Below are 18729 nucleotides of genomic sequence, written 5' to 3'. Positions count from 1 at the left end.
TTTTCTCAGGTCTTGACTTGCTTACAAAATGGTAATCTTAATGTCAATTTTCTTTGCATTTCCTCTTATTTTTGCTTTGCATCTTCTACCCATACTTTAGTGAGTTTTTAATATTTCTATGTATTGTAACAAGAAAGAAAATATGTGCCTGTGGATGTAATTTATAAATAACACTCCCTGCATAACATGGAATATACATACAAGTAAAAAGTTTCACTATCCTCACTGATTGAGCCAAGGGTATGATGCAGTATGAATTTTGGTAATATTGTACCAGAATCATTACTTTTTAGTATGTGAAAGTTGTTAAGTATATTTAAATACAGTCTTGGGTCTTGAAAGCTGTTTATCTGTGAGTTTAGAGTCAATGAATCCTTGAAGGCAATTAAGAACGTTGTTATAACCAGTGTTACATAATAAGTATCAGGTGTTTTGCCGGAAATTTAATGTCTTGGTAAACAGTTGGTTCTGTGTTTAAAAATCATTAATTTCTTGGTGTAGCCTAAAAGTCTTAAGCTTTGAAATTACCTGTTTCATTTTACTGCTTTGATAACCATCCCAGTATCCTGAAAGGTTGAAGGGGCTCAGAAGAAAACGTCTGGTTGCTGTAACGGTGGTTCCAGTGGCGTTCAGCTAACTAGGCATGGGAGGGTGGAGGGAAACAATGTAGGATTTGCAGTAGTAACAGGAATGGTATTATATGTGGGATGGTATTTCAACAATGCCTCTTATAAAACGTTAAGAGCAGTTTGAGGTTCACAGCAAATTTCCCATGTATCTTCCTGTGCCCAGTACCCAGTTTCCCCCACTATCAACACTGAGGGGCACGTGTTACAGTCCTTGGATGTTGACTCATCTCCCAAAGTAGCCAAGTTTTTGAAGCTGGTGAGGATAAGAAGATCCTAGATATATGGAGAGGAAAGAAACTGTTTGGGCTGTACAGGTCTTCTGCAGACAATCAATCCTAGAAATTCAACTCTCCACATAGTTTCCAAATGGGTCCAGAGAATAGGGAAATGTATGAGAATGGGGAGGATACCGTCTGCCTTCACAGGAGTGTAAGGACTAAAAACACATGAGAATATTTTGTGAACTCTTAGAACCTGCTAAAATGCAACTTAATGCCTTATTTTACTTAAACTCACCCCAGATCTTTCACTTACTATAAGAGATCACCAGAAAGCTAACCAGCCTCACTGATGAAACTCTGGGCACCCAGGTTCCACTTATGCAAAGATTGATATCATGTAAGGACATTCCAAGGCTATGGTTTTTCCAGTAGTCATGTATGGATTCGAGAGTTGGACTGTGAAGAAAGTTGAGCGCCGAAGAATTGATGCTTTTGAACTGTGGTGTTGGAGAAGACTCTTGAGAGTCCCTTGGGCTGCAAGCAGATCCAACCAGTCCATTCTAGAGATCATCAGCCCTGGGTGTTCTTTAGAAGGAATGATGCTGAAGCTGAAACTCCAGTACTTTGGCCACCTCATGCGAAGAGTTGACTCATTGGGAAAGACTGATGCTGGGAGGGATTGGGGGCAGGAGGAGAAGGGGACAACAGGATGAGATGGCTAGATGGCATCACGGACTCGATGGACGTCAGTTTGCGTGAACTCCGGGAGATGGTGATGGACAGGGAGGCCTGGCATGCTGCGATTCATGGGGTTGCAAAGAGTAAGACACGACTGAGCAACTGAACTGAAGGACATTACAGTTGTAGCCTTCAAAGCTCCAGCTTTATTATTAGGTCATCCTGGCTACCCTAGCCATAAAGTTTAACTGTCTGTTGCACTCACTGGCTTTTAGCAGTGTTACCCTGGTCTTGGCTTATCTTTGAGGGTTTCTTTGTGGTAAGATGATTTAGAGTGCTGGCTCTGGAGCCAAACTGCTTGAATTCATATCCAGCTTCCACTTAATTGGGCTTCCCTTGTGGCTCAGCTGGTAAAGAATCTGCTGGCAATGCGGGAGACCTGGGTTCGATTTCTGGGTTGGGAAGATCCCTGGAGAAGGGAAAGGCTACCTACTCCAGTATTCTGGCCTGGAGAATTCCATGGACTGTAAAGTCCATAGTGTGCAAAGAGTCAGACACCACTGAGCAACTTTTCCACTTAATAGTTTGAGTCGTTAAATTACTTCATCTCTCCTTCCTTAGCAAAATAAAGGAAATAGTGGTGAAGGAACAAAGGAATTTTGGTGAAGATTAAAGTATGACAGGTCGTTAGTACCTGGTCCAAAGTGCTAAGTGAATGCTATTTGCTGTGTAACTTCAGCATTGAGAGGGATGTACAAAGGAAAATAGCTCTGCTTTCATGTATTAGTCTAATGGGCAAAATAGACTTAAAGATGGTGAGATAAGGCTACACAAGGATGTCCCAAGATGTGACAGATTCTTGTGTCCTGGGAGACCACCTCCTGGGGAAGATTGACAACTTTCTGCCCCTGCTGTTTTCCTTGACAGGTTTGTTAACAGCCAGCCAAAATCTTACTCTCCTTTAAGTCAGTAAACTTTTTAAGGTGGGCCATTTTTTTTTTTTTACTCCTACACAGTGCCTGATGTAGTTTACACTAAGTACTTGTTTTCTGTTACTATAAAAAATGACCACAAACTTAAGTGACTTAAAGCACAAATTGTCAGTAGTTCAAAATCAGTTTCACTGGGCTAAATCAAGTAAACACCCCTTCTACCACCTTAAGGCTCTAGGGGAGAATCTGTTCCAATTTCTGGAAGCTGCTTACAATTCTTGGCTTGTGAGCTCTTCCATCTTCAAAGTATAGTCTGCTTCCGTCATTTCTGGCCCTTAACCTCCTGCCTCCCTCTTCTGTGGACTCTTGTGATGAATGCAGGGCCACCTGGATATCCAGGATAATTCCTGATCTCAAATCCCTTAATAAAAGATAACATCTATAAAGTCTACATAAAGCAGCTTATTCGAAAGTTCTAGAAATTAGGGCAGGGAGATGTTTGAGAGGGCTTCTTGATCCTTAGGCTTCTCTTGATAGCTCAGTCTGCCTGTAATGTGGGAGACCGAGCTTCGATTCCTGGGTCGGGGAGATCTCTGGAGAAGGGAATGGCAATCCACTCCAGTATTCTTGCCTGGAGAATCCCATGGACAGGAGCCTGGTGGAATCGCAGAGTCGGACACAACTGAGTGACTTACATACTCCTTGATCCTTAATTGATGACTTAGCTATATTTTCTTTTGTTCCTCAAATGATAAACTTCTAATGTAGAGTCTTGGCACTTGGAATCTTATGTCTGGAACATTCAGCCACGAGATCTGTATACTTGGCTGCTTTTTCATTTTGGAAAAAGATACCAGACACATCTGTTCATATATAAACTCTTTTGTATTTCATAGCATCTGTCACTATCAGAAATACATTTTCTATTTACTTGTTACCTGTTGCTTAACCCAGCCACTTCCATGTTTGAGTAAAATCAGGTTTGAGTCTTAACCTTCTCTGTTCTAGCAGTTAGAACAGTGCCTGATGCCTTGCAGGTGCTTTGCTTTTTAGATTGACTCAAGCCTTTTAAGTAGCCATTTGATGATAGCCAAGGGGGAGGGGGGACAATAGCAGACTCAAAACATACCTTTTAATAGTAAGCATTTGACACATTAAGTATTAGTGTACATTTAATACACTGATACTAATGATATTAACCATCTGAGTGGGTGGTTCTCCACTGTCTGAGTGCAACCCCAGAACTGAATTCTTAATTGATTCAGAGGTAGGTCCAGGGGTTTTTCCCTTCAAAGTCGCCATATGATTTTTAATGTGCAGCCTATTAAGTATACCACTTTTTTGTTCAGTAGCTCAGTTATGTCCAACTTTGCAACTCCGTGGACTGCAGCATGCCAGGCTTCCCTGTCCTTCACCATCTCTGAGAGTTTGCTCAAACTCACATTGAGTCAATCAGGCCTTTCAACCATCTCATCCTCTAGTCCCCTTCTGCCTTTGTTCTTTCCCAGCATCAGGCGGCCAAAGTATTGGCTTCAGCTTCAGCATCCAATGAATATTCAGGGTTGATTTCCTTTAGGATTGCCAGGTTTGATCTTGCTGTCCAAGGGACTGTGAAGAGTTTTCTCCAGCACTACAGTTCAAACGCATCAATTTTTCAGCGCCCAGCCTTTTTTATTGTCCAGCTCTCCCATCGGTATATGACTACTGGAAAAATCATAGCTTTGACTATACAGACCTTTGTAGGCCAAGTAACGTCTCTGTTTTTTAATATGCTGTCTAGGTTTGTCATTACCTCATATTTTAGTCAATGGACTAATAACCTTCCTGACCTCTGGGATCACACAACGAAGGGTTTAGGTTCCAGGTGTAATGTGAGTTGGTTTTCTTAATCAGAGGAGCTAGGAAAGATCAGTATCGAGCTTAATGAAAACGGAAAAGTGGTGTGCTGAAAGCAGTTTCAACGCTTCGGATTTTGTGGAATCCGCAGTCCTTTTACCAGGGCTAAACTTGCAACCCCAGTGGAGAGGTCAAGAAATAGGGCTTACAACAACTCGGCAAGAGCATACAGGCTGTCAGGCTGCTAGGCTTCCCACCGAACCTTCTACCGAAGAACCTCGACAAAGGAGGCGTAGAACGCAGAATTCTTGAGGGCACGGTGAGGGAAACGGGAACTCGGGACGACTGAGTCACTTAACAGAGATTGACTAGTCAGGTACTGCTGGTCTAGACTCATCAGTACTCTGGAAAGCCTGGTTAGTTTGAATATTAAAATGCAACCCAGAGAGCCTCACCTCACTAATCTTGTGCAAGTGCCTACTACCCACTCCATCTATAGTACGTGGCCCCAGCTTCATGCCGCACTGACCTGCTGTCGGGTCTGAGCCTCGTTTCCGCAGCCTCCTCCCACCCTACCCCCTGCAGCCGTGATCTCGCAGGCGGCGGCACCCTAGAGTAGTTGTCCAGTAAGTCCTGGCTGCTTCCCGCCGCCCATGCCCCATCCTGGCGCGGCACCCTGACCCCCGCGGTACGCCCTCAGGGGACCGCCCGCCGGGAAGCTCCCGGCGCCTAGCAACGGGCGCGCGTAGCGGGCGGGCGGGGCGGCAGCCGTATCACCCGCCTCCGAGCCCAGCAGGGCGGGGCTGAGCGGCGGGCGCGCCGCCCTCCAGAGCGTCGCCGGGCTGCCGGCCGCCGAGCATGTTCGCCCCAAGAGCGGCGCCCGAGCGAGCGCGCGGCCGCCCGCCCCGCCCCGCCGCCGCAGCTCGGCCCATCCCGGCCGGGGGTTCGGCTCGGCGCCGGGCCGCCGCTGGCTCCAGCGCGGTTCGCTGCCCCCGCTGAAGCCGCTGCGGGAATCGCAGACCTGGGCGCCGCAACCGCGGGCCGGGCCGGCGAAGAAGCCCCTCTCGTCCACGGCCGAGCTGCGGGGACAGTGAGTGCCACCGGTCCTGGTGCCGGGGAGCCCCCACCAGGGACGTCCCGGGGGTAGAGGGGGGCCTAGAGTTAGTCCTGCAAGGGAGCTGGATCGCTGAGGTCAGCTGGTCCGGCCCCCTCCCATCCAGGGGAACCAGTCTCCTGACGCACGTGGATCGCCCCAAGCATCTCCTGATTCTCCTGGCAAGGGGCTGGCCGGGGACCGGGGTTGAGGCTGCGGGCGGGACCGGTGCAGAGACGTGCGAGCAAGATCGGGCGAAGAGGCCTGCCTGCAGCATCGAGGCTTACTGGGCCAGCACACTCAGTGGCCCCTTGAGTGGACACACCCTTACGGGTTTGCCCTCCGACCCTCCTAGGGCTTAAACTGAAGAGGAGGTTGAATGTGTTTCTGTTTTCTTCTTTGATTGCCTTGGCATTTCCCTTCCCCAGCAGCACTTCGGATGCTGACCGTGTTAGTCACATAGCTCTGGCCCTCTTTTCATTGCCATTTTCCCTTTTCCCACTTTTGATTTACCTGTGTAATTTGTGTATTTATTACTTTTTTCTTCGAGAGATTAAAAATGCTAGAAAAGATTTGTGCGATGCAGGTAGTCTGTTCTATTGTATTGATCATCTCATCCTACACCTTCCTAGGGTCATAGACATGGAAACTGTGGAGCTTCTCCATAGATAAATGAAAATTTGCAACCATTTTCAGGCTTCCCTTGTGGCTCAGCTGGTAAAGAATCCGCCTGCAGTGTGGGAGACCTGGGTTCAATCCCTGGGTTGGGCACATCCTCTGGAAAAGGGAAAGGCAACCCACTCCAGTATTCTGGCCTAGAGAATTCCATGAACTGTATAGTCTATGGGGTTGCAAAGAGCTGGACACGACTGGGCAACTTTCACTCACTCAGGGTATTATACTTTCTGAAGTGCAAGAATCCCTGCTTGTTATCTTTATTGACTTTTTATCTACATTGTTTTTGAAATTAATTTTTGTTGGATCATTTGGGCTTCTGTGGTGGATCAGACAGTAATGCATCTGCCTGCAATGCAGGAGACCCAGGTTTGATTCCTGGGTCAGGAAAATACCCTGGAGAAGCGAATGGCTACCCACTCCAGTATTCTTGCCTGGAGAATCGCATGGACAGAGGAGCCTACAGTTGCTTACAGTGTTTGTTGTGTTAGTTTCAGCTGTACAGCAAAGTGAATCAGCTATAAGTATACATATATTCCCCCCTGTTTTTTGGACTTCCTTCCCATTTAGGTCACTACAGAGCATTGAGTAGAGTTCCCTGAGCTATACAGTAGGTTCTTATTAGTTATCTATTTCATATATAGTATTAATAGTGTATGTATATCAATCCTAATCCCACAATTCACCCCATCTACATTTTTAATGGTGAGTTTAAATCTCACATTACATGGCATTTCTTCTAAAATACTTCTGACATTTTTTTTCAAATTCTTATATTTTTGAAATTGCGTTATAATACAGTTGTACTTCTCATTCAAACAGCACAGAAGTATACAGACTTAAAGGTGAAAGCCCTTAGTTTCTACTCCTTTACTTTCCAACACTTCATAGTTAATTTAGTATTTATTTTTTCATTCTTTTTACGTATGTTTTTTAATGTTTAATGAAATCATATGGATTCTTTTGAGAAATTACCTTTTTAAGAAGGTATGGAGAATACCTTTCATATCAGCATGCGTGCATTCTGTTGCTTCCATCATGTCCAACTCTTTGTAACCCCATGGTCTCTAGCCCACCAGGCTCCTCTATCCATGGGGATTCTCCAAGCAAGAATACTAGAGTGGGTTGCCATGCCCTCCTCCAGGGGATCTTCCTGACCCAGGGATCAAACCCACATTACGCCTCTTACATCTTCTGTATTGGCAGGTGGATTCTTTACCACTGGCACCGCCTGGGAAGCCCCTCAGATCAATTTACTTAGAGCTTCATTGAATGTTTCATAGATGTGTCATATAGAAGTATGATCATATGGTATAGATATGTCATAGTTTATGTAAACATCCTTAAGTTTGGTTCCAGTTTTTCTTTATCACAAACAATGCAATAGTGAACACTCTTACACATGGGAACAGTTTCATAAAGTGGATTCCTTGAAGCAGAATTGCTGGGTTAAATGTAATTAAAAAGATGTTGGTGGAATCTAGCTTTCCAAAATGTCTTTACTGATTTACATTTTCATAAACAGGCTGTGGTGAAAAAAAAAAAAAACAAAAACCTGTGTTTATTAGTATTTAAAAAACAATAGCTCCCACTTATTGAGTGTTTATTACATGTCCAGCATGGTGCTGAGCACTTGGCATGCATTTAAAAATTTAATCTTCACTAACTGTGAGAGTCAGAGGCACTATTAATTTTTCCATGACCCCATGATTATTATGCAGCTTTTAAAAAGCAGAGCCAAGATTAGAATACAGGTTCATTTAACTGCAATGCTTGTGGTCTTTGTTGGGTCTGAATGCCTGGTCAGTAGTTGACAGGGAACTGTGTTTCATTGGGTGGTTTGAGGATGCAGTGAGATTATGTGTTTGGTGTTGCAGTATTATTAGTATGTAGTTTCTTGCTCTACTAACTCTTGTAGGATTGGACATGATCCAGTTTTTTTGCACGATTCTGGTTTCCCCTGGATTATTTCCCTCTCTAGTCACTTTTCTGCGTTCTCTTTATCTTCCTACCCATCATATATTTAAGGGAGTCTGGCTTTCTTCTCCCTCGAAAATCTCCACTGCAAATCTAGTCCAATCTTGTTCTCAATTCTCACCAGTAAATAAATAATTCTTAAAAACTTCATCTCCAGGACTTATGGTAGTCCAGTGGCTACAGTCCGCCCTCTCAATGCAGAGGGCCCAGGTTTGTTCCCTGGTCAGGGAACTAAATCCCTCATGCTGCAACCAAGATCGAAGACCCCACGTGCTGCAACCAAGACCCGGTGCAACCAGACAAGTACATATTAAAAAACAAAGCAGAACTTCATCTCCAAACCAAACCTATAGCCCTCAATTTTAGGGCTCTATTCACATCTTTTTTTTTTTTTTTTTAATGTGGACCATTTTTAAAGTATGTATTAAATTTGTTACAATATTACTTTTTCTTTTTTTTTTTTAAATGTTTTGATGTTTATGTCCATGAGGCATATCAGATGTTAACTCCCAATTGAACCGTCACCCCTTGCATTAGAAGGTGAAGTCTTAATTAACAAACTGCGAAGAAGTCTCCCTCCTTTCACATCTTCCCCAGCAGGGCCTCTACCTGCATTTCAGCTGATCTAAATTCTATCTAAATGTCATTTTCCAGTTTATTTCAAGTATTTTGTGAACCCCCTCATGAAAATTATATCTCCCTGCTTTGAACTCTTCTAATGTGAGATAATGTATATCTATCTGTCTAGCTCCCCTAAGACCATAATGTGGCACCTTGCCTTATAGCTAGCTGTGTGCGTGGCTACTGTCTTCCTTTCTGCGCTGGAAATTCTGTGAAGGCAGAATCTCTAGTTCACCTTTGCATTTGTCATGCACGTAGCGCTTTTGTCATGCATAGACTTGCAGATAGTATATGCTTAATGAACATGTTTGAGAGTTAATATATTCACCCTTGGGAATAAAAGATCACAGGCATTTGTGTGAGTGCTAAGACACTTCAGTCCTGTCTGACTCTTTTCGACCACATGGACTATATAGCTCGCCAGGTTCCTCTGTCTGTGAGATTCTCCAGGCAAGAATACTGGATTGGGTTGCCATGCCTTCCTCCAGGGGATCTTCCCAACCTAGGGATCTAACCCAAGTCTCTTATGTCTCCTGTATTGCAGGCAGATCCATCTGAGCCACCAGAGAAGCCCTATGTATTAGGGTATTGCTAGCTATAATGACAAATAGTCCCAAACATTTTTGATATAATGTAGAAATTCATTTCTTACAGGACAGTTCCAAGGCAGATGTTCCTGATCAGCAGGCAGCTTTTATCCTATTGGTACTAGGATCAAGGCTTTTCCATTCATTAGCTTCACTGTTGGTTTAAGTGCAGCCTATGGGAGGGAAAGGAGAAAGTTTGGAGGAAGCAGACCCCCGGGGAATTCCCTGGTGGTCTAGTGGTTAGGGCGCTGCACTCTTGACTGCAGAGGGCTTGGGTTCGGTCCCTGATCAGGGAACTAAAACCCCACAAGCTGAATGGCTTCAAAAAAAAAAAAAAAAAGGAAAGCCTGCTTCCTGTAAGCTTCTTGTAGAAAGTGCTACACATTGCATTCACCTGGATTCTAATCAAGGGTAGGTGGCCACTTTCTAGGAACAACTCTATTCTCCAGAGGAAAAAAGAACTTGGGGCACCCAGCCTTCTCTGCCACAGTTCATTTCTATTTATCAAAATCTGTAGGGCTTTGCTTGCAGATACCTTGCTCAAAAACAAAACAAAACTTGGGCTTCCCTGCTGGTTCAGTGGTAAAGAATCTGCTTGCCAAATAAGGAGACACAGGTTCAATCCCTGGTCTGAGAAGATCCCACATGCAGCGGAACAACTAAGCCCCTGCGCTGAAACTGCTGGGCCCACGTGCCCCAGAGCCCGTGCTCTGCGACAAGAAGCCGCTACAGAGAAGCCTGTGAGCTGGAACTAGAGAGCAGCCCCCACTCCCCACAACTAGAGAAAGCCCGCACAACAAGGAAGACCCAGCACAGCCAACAATAAATAAATAATTTAAAAAACAAAGGAGAACTCTGCTACTGCCCTAATTTGGTTAGGTCAGCAAAAGCTCTGTTGTCCCACAAAATCTAAGCACAGATTTATCATCAGTGTGTATCATAATGAACTGTAATCGTTCATTTACTGTTCCCCTGAGTAGAGTGTACGCTTTTGCATCATATTCATTTTTGTATTTCAAGTCCTAACACAATGACTGGCATTGTGGATGCATTAACAACTAGCTTTCTCAATGAATCCACAACTTGCCTTTCATTATGTTCATTTGATTATTTTGGTTTAATCAAAGCTAAAAAGTAATATTACCATCTGCTCTTTGATGTTGGGCTGTTTTCAGTCTTTTTGCTTTTCTGTTATAAAAATTGTAGGATTTGACATCCTTGAATGTAAATATTTGGATGCATCATTGATCATTCCTTTAGGATAAACTGGAAGTGGGATTTCTGGGTCCAAAGTATATTAAAAAAAAAAAAAATTGACCCTATGGACTGTAGCCCGCCAGGCTCCTCTGTCCATGGGATTCTCCAGGCAAGAATACTGGAGTGGGTTGCATTTCCTACTCCAGGGGTATCTTCCAACCCAGGGATCGAACCTGGTCTCGAAGAATTGCAGGCAGATTCTTTACCATTTGAGGCTCTTGGGAAGCCCCAAATATATAAAATTATAAAGACATAAGTATTGTTAGGTTGCTCTCTGGATACATCATGCTAACATTTCCAGTGAAATCTTATGAGAGTACCCGCTTCCTTGGATCCCATCTTACACTGTCTTAGTAGTAGAGAAAAAAGTCTTTACTATTTTCAGGACAGAAGTCATAGCTCATTATGTTATTTGGCTTTTGTTTGAATATTAGTGAGGTCAAACCTTTATTGGCCATGTGTGGGGTTTTTTTTCCCCTGTAGCGAGTTATCTGTTTTTTAATAAACACACTGTCTTGGGCTTCACTTGCCTATTGACTTTTAAGTATCTTTACATACAAAAGAAATTAAATTCTTCAGTTCTTCATGTCATTGTTTGAAACATTTTTCTGGGAACTTCTGGCCAGTGTGGCAGAGGAAGCTGACATGGAAGAGGCTCCACTTGGCTTCCCTGTATTTCAAATGCAGGGTAAAGTGTATTAAGATAATTTATGGGCGTGTGGCTGAGCTAGGAACCAAGAGGAGGAAATCCCCAGGTGGCAGAAATGAAGGAAAGCTCACACAGGAAGGCAGTGCTGAGCATCTGCTGGGAGCTGAGTCACAAAGGAGTACTGTTCCAGTTACCATGACTGCATCACAAACTTCTCCAAAACTTAGTGGTACAAAACAGCCCTTTATTGAGCTCACAGATGCTGTGGGACCGTGCTGGAATTTGGATGTGGCAGCAACAGCGTGCCTCTGCTTCGCCATGTCTCGGGCCTCAGATGGAAGATTTGAAGGCTTAGGTCTGGGAATACCTGCAGGCAGGCTCACTCCTCCATCTGGTGGCTGATCCTGGCTGTGGACTGAGACCTTAGCTGTGGATATCAGATGGAACCTTTCTATGGTGGCCTCTCCCTGTCACTTAGCTTCCTCACAAAATGGTTCAGTCACATTACCACGTGGTTCAGGGACCACAGTTGAAGAAATTGGTGTATTGACTGACCTGATACCTCTGAAACCCAGGGCCAGGCAGAGACCATTTGAGAGCATACGGAGAGATGTGTAGCGGTTTCCACAGCTCAGGGAGCACTGGTGTCCTGTAGATAGCAATCTCTCTAAAGATGAGCTTGTAGGGGCTTCCCTGGTAACCCAGTGGTAAAGAGTCGCCTGCCAATGCAGAAGACTTGTATTCAATCCCTGGTCTGGGAAGATCCCACATGCCCTGGAGCAACTAAGCTAGTGTGCCACATTGAACCTGTGCTCTCGAGCCCAGGGGCCACAACTGCTGAAGCCTGGCAGCTCTGAAGCCCATGCTCCACAACAGCCCACGCACCGCAACTAGAGAGTAACTGCTGCTCGCTGCAACTAGAGAAAAACCCACACAGCTACAAAGACCCAGCACAGCCAAAACAAACAAACCAGAATCCCACCTTCCAATGCAGGAAACTCGGGTTCAATCCCTGGTAGGGGAACAAGGATCCCACAGGCAGCTAAGCCTGCAAACCACAACTAGAGAAACCTACATACCACAATGGAGGCCCAGTGCAGCCCAAAACTTTTAAAAAATAAAAATGAGCTTGCAGTCAAAGGTTATAAATCATACAAGGAAATGGAACCACAAGGAAGGAGACCCAGTGGATGCAGCAAATGGCAGATCTGTGCTGAAAAACAGAAAATAATACACATCTTGGAAAAAATTTTATAGTATTTAAAGAGATGAAGGGATGAAAACCATAAGGCAAGAATGGGACAGTGTGAATAAGAACAGGAGAGGTCTAAGACTGTACTCTTAGCCAAAAGGGTAAAGAGGAAGAGTCACTGAGTCAAGCAGTGCCTCCTGGACTCCAGGTATTAATTGGTTCTTGGCCTATAATAATAATAATCATGATGATTATGATAATAGCAGCTATCAATTGTTTCTATATGTAAAAATACCTTCCTGTAGTCTGTACTGAGATTCTTGTTTGAGAATTAAAGCAGTATACTATTCATATTCTGCTGGACCATTGCTGAATAGTTCCTGTGTTACATTATCAGACTTGCGTGTATGTTAGTTCCCCCATCGTGTCCAGCTCTTTGCAACCCCATGGACTATAGCCCACAAGGCTCCTCTGTCCATGGGATTCTCCAGGGAAGAATACTTGAGTGGGTAGCCATTTCCTTCTCCGGGGGATCTTCCTGACCCAGGGATCGCACCCTGGTCTCACACAGTGCAAACAGGTCCTTTACCATCTGAGCTACCAGGGAAGCCCCATTATATTATCAGACTTGGAGGGAAGTAATGACACGTTCTCGTTTTTAGATAGTTACTTTGCCTTAGCCAGTGTGGCAGGCCTGCTAAGGTTTACTCACAGTGCCTATTCCTTCATTTTACACACTACAGCTTTGTGACATCTTTTGAAATCAGGAAGTTTGATGTCTTCAACTTTCATCTTCTTTTTCTGGATTATTTTATATCTTATTTTTCTAGACTGTTTTGGTTATCTGGGGTCCTTTGTGGTTCCATATTAATTTTTATTTATTTAAATTGAACTATAGTTGATTTATAATATTAGTTTCAAGTGTTCAGCAAAGTAACTCAGTTATACATATATATATATATCTTTTTTCAGTTCTTTTCCAGTTTAATTTAAGATATTGAATATAGTTCCCTGAACTATACAGTAAATCCTTATTGTTTATCTATTTTATATATGATAGTGTGCATGTGTTAATCCCATATTCCTAATTTTTCCCTCCCTTTTTTCCCCTTTGGTAGCCATGAATTTTTTTTTTCTATGTCTGTGAGTCTGTTTCTTTTCTGTAACTAAGTTCATCTATACTTTTCTTTTAGATTCCACATACAGTGATATTGCATAATATTTATCTTTGACTTACTTTAACACTTAGTGTGATAATCTCTAGGTCTATCCATGTTGCTGCAAATGGCATTCTTTCATTCTTTTTTATGATTAAATAGTATTCCATTGTATGTATGTTCCACAACTTATTTATCCATTCCTCTTGTTAATGGACGTTTAGTTTGCTTCTGTGTCTTTGCCGTTGTAAATGGTGCTGCTGTGAACACTGAGGTCTTTTCTTTTCAAATTAGAGTTTTCTTTTCGAATTAGAGTTTTCTCCAGATATATGCCCAGGAGTGAGATTGCTAGATCACATGGTAATTCTGTTTTTAATTTTTTAAGGAGCCTGCATAACTGTCTTCCATAGTGACTGTACCAATTTACATTCCCACTAACAGTATCGGAGGGTACCCTTATTTCCACACCCTCTCCAACATTTATTATTTGTAGACTTTTTGATGATGGCCACTCTGACCGGTGTGAGGTGATACTTCACAATAAACTGTGGAAAATTCTGAGAGAGATGGAATACCAGACCACCTGACCTGCCTCTTGAGAAATCTGTATCCAGGTCAGGAAGCAACAGTTAGAACTGGACATGGAACAACAGACTGGTTCCAAATAGGAAAAGAAGTACATCAAGGCTGTATATTGTCACCCTGCTTATTTAACTTCTATGCAGAGTACATCATGAGAAACGCTGGACTGGAAGAAGCACAAGCTGGAATCAAGATTGCCGGGAGAAATATCAATAACCTCAGATATGCAGATGACACCACCCTTATGGCAGAGAGTGAAGAGGAACTAAAAAGCCTCTTGATGAAAGTGAAAGAGGAGAGTGAAAAAGTTGGCTTAAAGCTCAACATTCAGAAAAGGAAGATCATGGCATCCGGTCCCATCACTTCACTGGAAATAGATGGGGAAACAGTGGAAAGTGATTTTGGGGCTCCAGAATCACTGCAGATGGTGATTGCAGCCATGAAATTAAAAGACGCTTACTCCTTGGAAGAAAAGTTATGACCAACCTAGATAGCATATTCAAAAGCAGAGACATTGCTTTGCCGACTAAGGTCCGTCTAGTCAAGGCTATGGTTTTTTCAGTAGTCATGTAGGGATGTGAGAGTTGGACTGTGAAGAAGGCTGAGCCCCAAAGAATTGATGCTTTTGAACTGTGGTGCTGGAGAAGACTCTTGAGAGTCCCTTGGACTGCAAGGAGATCCAACCAGTCCATTCTGAAGGAGATCAGCCCTGGGATTTCTTTGGAAGGAATGATGCTAAAGCTGAAACTCCAGTACTTTGGCCACCTCATGCGAAGAGTTGACTCATTGGAAAAGACCCTGATGCTGGGAGGGATTGGGGGCAGGAGGAGAACGGGATGACAGAGGATGAGATAGCTGGATGGCATCACTGACTCGATGGCCGTGAGTCTGAGTGAACTCCGGGAGTTGGTGATGGACAGGGAGGCCTGGCATGCTGTGATTCATGGGGTCGCAAAGAGTCGGACACGGCTGAATGACTGAACTGAACTGAACTGAATAATTAGAGATACTGGGCATCTTTTCATATGCATTTTGCCCACTTGCATGTCATCTTTGGAAAAACGCATGCTTAAGTCTTCTTCCCATTTTATAATTGGATTGTTTGTCTTGTTGATATTGACTTGTATAAGTTGTTTGTATATTTTGGAAATTAAGCCCTGTCAGTTGCATCATTTGCAAATATTTTCTCCCAGTCCATGGATTACCTTTTCATTTTGTTTGTGGTTTCCTTGCTGTATAAAAGCTTATAAGTTTGATTAGGTCCCATTTGTTTACTTTTGCTTTTGTTTCTCTTACCTTGGGAGACCGACTTACACATTGCTACAGGTTATGTCAGAGAATGATTTGTCTACATTCTCTTTTCGGAATTTTACAGTGTCATGTCTTATATTTAAGTCTTTAAGCCATATTTGGTTTATTTTTGTGAATGATGTGAGTGTTCGAACCTCACTGATTTACAATCCATATGAATTTTTGAATTGTTTTTACTACAGTTTTGAATTGTTTTACATTGGAATTTTGATAAGGGTTGCATTGAATCTGCAGATAGTTTGTTGTTAGTATATAGAAATGCAAATGATTTTTGTTTCTTGGTTTCGTATCCTGCAACGTTCCTGAATTCCTTTGTTAGTTCTAAGCTTGTTTGTTTTTTTTTCTGGTAGAGTCTTCAGAGTTGTATATGATCATGCCATCTGAAAACAGGGGCAGTTTTACTTTTTTCTTTCAAATCTGGATGCCTTTTCTTTCTAATTGCTAAGGCTAGGACTGCCAGTACCATGATAAATGGAAGTTGTGAGACTGGGCATCACTACCTTGTTCCTGATCTTAGAGGAAAGCTTTCAATTTTTACCTTTGATTATGATGTTAACTATGGGCTTTTTATGTATAGCCTTTTTTAATGTTGAGATAATTTCTCTCAGTTTCTAGTTTGTTCAAAGTTTTTATCATGAAAAGATGTTGAATTTTATCAAAAGTTTTCATGCATCAACTGAGATGATCGTGTAATCTTTAAAAAAAATCTCTCATTTTGTAATGTGATATATCATTAGTCAATTTTGGTATATCAAATCGTCCTTGCATCTCAGAGACAAACTGCATTTGGTCATGGTGCATACTGGTAATATTTTTGAAGAAATCCTAAATATTACATTGTCTTGTAGATTATTACTTGCTGTTGATGGAGAAGGAAATGGCAACCCACTTCAGTCCTCTTGCTGGGAGATTTCTATGGACAAAGGAGCCTGGTGGGCTACAGTCCATGGGGTCACAAAGAGTTGGGCACGACTGAGTGACAGCACACACTTGCTGTTGGATTTTAAACTGTTTATGTTGCCAAATGCCTATAACCTTGAATTTGAAAGAACTCATTAAAATATTTAGAAGGAAAAAGCCTTACAACTTATTTTAGCTATATTCTTGAAGGCCTCTTGCTTTAAAATCCCAAGGATCTGTATTTACATGTTATAAGTAAACTTTTCATTTAAATCTATATTAATATTTACTTTATATGATGGAAAACAAATTTTAAAAATGTATATCTCTGATTCCTTTTTTTTTCTTTTGTATTTTGTATTGTGAATCTGATGCAGTATCTCACTTTCATCAGCACTGTTGAAAGAAGAAGTAATGCCAGTGCTGTCTCCTGAAATCAAATTTGAGCCTCCTAATGTCACCAGAAATACCCTTGATGGTTGTTTTCTTTTTGAGAGTAGTTGGAGGAAAGCAGTGTTAGAAACACAAAAGATGAGGAAAGGTAACTTCCATATTTACTTATTTTACTTAATAAAGTATAGAAGTTGTGCCTCGAATTTACATATACCTTTTTAAGCAGTCAACAGACGTTAAATTATTTTTGTAACATTTACATAAGAAGGATAATACCTTAGGCTTATGGAAAAGAGAAATGGAAGCAGATTAGAAATAATTTACTGAAGGTATTTCTGAAAATCACGATAGAAACATTCTGAAGACCTAAGCTTGGTTATTAGTGTAGTACTATCTCTGTTGGATCATACTTCTTTTTATAAGTAGTGTTTATTTTTAAATACCTCATGTGGTTTTTTATATTTTAAGAAACCCAAAATTTTAGCAGAAACTTTTTGTATTAATAATTCTAACCAAAATTTTACTTTTTGAGTGAGTGATATGGAAAGTATCTTATATCTTATAGTTGCTCACTAAAGACTAAACTGAGAACTTTCAACCTGTATACGAATGTAAAGCTTCCCCCTTAATTTCAAATATAATTGTATTCCTATTTATCCTGAATTCTGCCTTCCCCTTTCTTAATGGAGATATAATTCTTGAAAACAGCAAAATTCAGACGTTTTTTGTGTGTTGCTATGTTGTCAGTGTTGCCTCTAGTGTCCCAGTAAAGGTACTCAGAAGACACCAGTTTGTCTGTTCTCCTACCTCCACATCTAATTGCTGAAAAAAAAACTCTACGATTTTTGATGAAGAGAAACTATTTTTTTTCCAAAAGAAAAAAATCAAAGATTGCAAAATGGCATTTTAAGCATATAACTCCAGTCCCATTAAATACTATTTCTATTTCTGTGCTAGATTTACTTAGTAGAGAAAGCTTAAAAAATAATTCTCTATTTTTAAAAGTCATCCAAACCTTTAATCTCTTAATCTGCTTTTTCCACTCACTGTCATCATTTTGAACTTTGCTGTTGTTAACATTTTGACAACCTGTTTTACCAGTGATGCATGAGGTCAGTAGAAGCAGCCGTCTTGATACTTCAGATGTCGCTCTTTATAGGTTTGGTGTGGAATTTTGCAGAGAGAAAATTAAAATCAGTACCTGAAAGGGAATTCTTTTCTCTCTCATTGCTAGCTCAGATAATCCTATATTTGTGCCTCTTGATTATCACACAAAAATAGGAAGGCAGAAAGATTTAAAGTAGCAGATATTAAAAGACTCTTGAAAGTACTTTTAAATTCTTTTAAAACTAATTTTTATTAAATGAATAAATTTAATAATTTCATAAATTTAAATTAATTTGTTTTATAATTTTGTGTTATTTTCTACTGTACAGCAAAAGGAATCAGCTATACATATCCATACATCTCCTCCCTTTTGGACATCCTTCCCATTCCAGTCACCACAGTGCATTAAGTAGAGTTCCCTGTGCTATGCAGTATGTTTTCATTAGTTGTTCATTCTATACATAGGATCAATAGTGCATATGTGTCAATCCCAATATCCCAACTGCTCCCACCCCCATGTTCTCCCTTGGTATCCATATATTTGTTCTCTGTGTCTGTGTCTCTGTTTTGCAAATAAGATCATCTATACCACTTTTCTAGATTCCACATATATGTGTCAATATATGATATTTTTCTCCTTCTGACTTCACTCTGTATAGAGTCTCTAGGTCCATCCACATCTCTACAAATGACTGTTTTGTTCCTTTTTATGGCTGAGTAATATTCCACTGTATACACATACTACATCTTTAAACATCCCGCTGTTGATGGACATTTAGGTTGCTTTAATGTCCTGACTATATACCGCTATGAATATTGGGGTTCATGTATCTTATTGAATTATGATTTTCTCTGGTTATGTGCCCAGTAGGGGGATTGCTGGGTCTTTTTTTAAGTTTTTTAAGGAAGCTCCATACTATTTTCCATAGAGG

General features: G+C 41.6%; 1 protein-coding gene across 2 annotated transcripts in view; it reads left to right on the top strand.

Moving 5' to 3' along the window:
- Positions 1-5243: 5243 nt before the first annotated feature.
- C9H8orf89 (chromosome 9 C8orf89 homolog) overlaps positions 5244-18729 on the top strand; it is a 28865-nt gene continuing 15379 nt past the window's right edge. The window contains exons 1-2 of one of the 2 annotated variants that reach the window (XM_060393803.1): positions 5244-5386; positions 16675-16838. In XM_060393803.1, coding sequence (XP_060249786.1) covers positions 16712-16838 — 127 coding nt within the window. In that variant the 5' untranslated portion in view covers positions 5244-5386; positions 16675-16711. Of the gene's footprint in view, positions 5387-5516; positions 16839-18729 lie in introns of both variants that reach the window. The other variant, XM_060393804.1, reaches the window with a different exon arrangement.

The sequence above is a fragment of the Ovis aries genome, chromosome 9 (assembly GCF_016772045.2).
Source record: "Ovis aries strain OAR_USU_Benz2616 breed Rambouillet chromosome 9, ARS-UI_Ramb_v3.0, whole genome shotgun sequence".
Taxonomy (NCBI): Eukaryota; Metazoa; Chordata; class Mammalia; order Artiodactyla; family Bovidae; genus Ovis; species Ovis aries.
The sequence above is the reverse complement of the archived record's forward strand: the minus strand, read 5'-3'. Positions and strand labels throughout refer to the sequence as shown.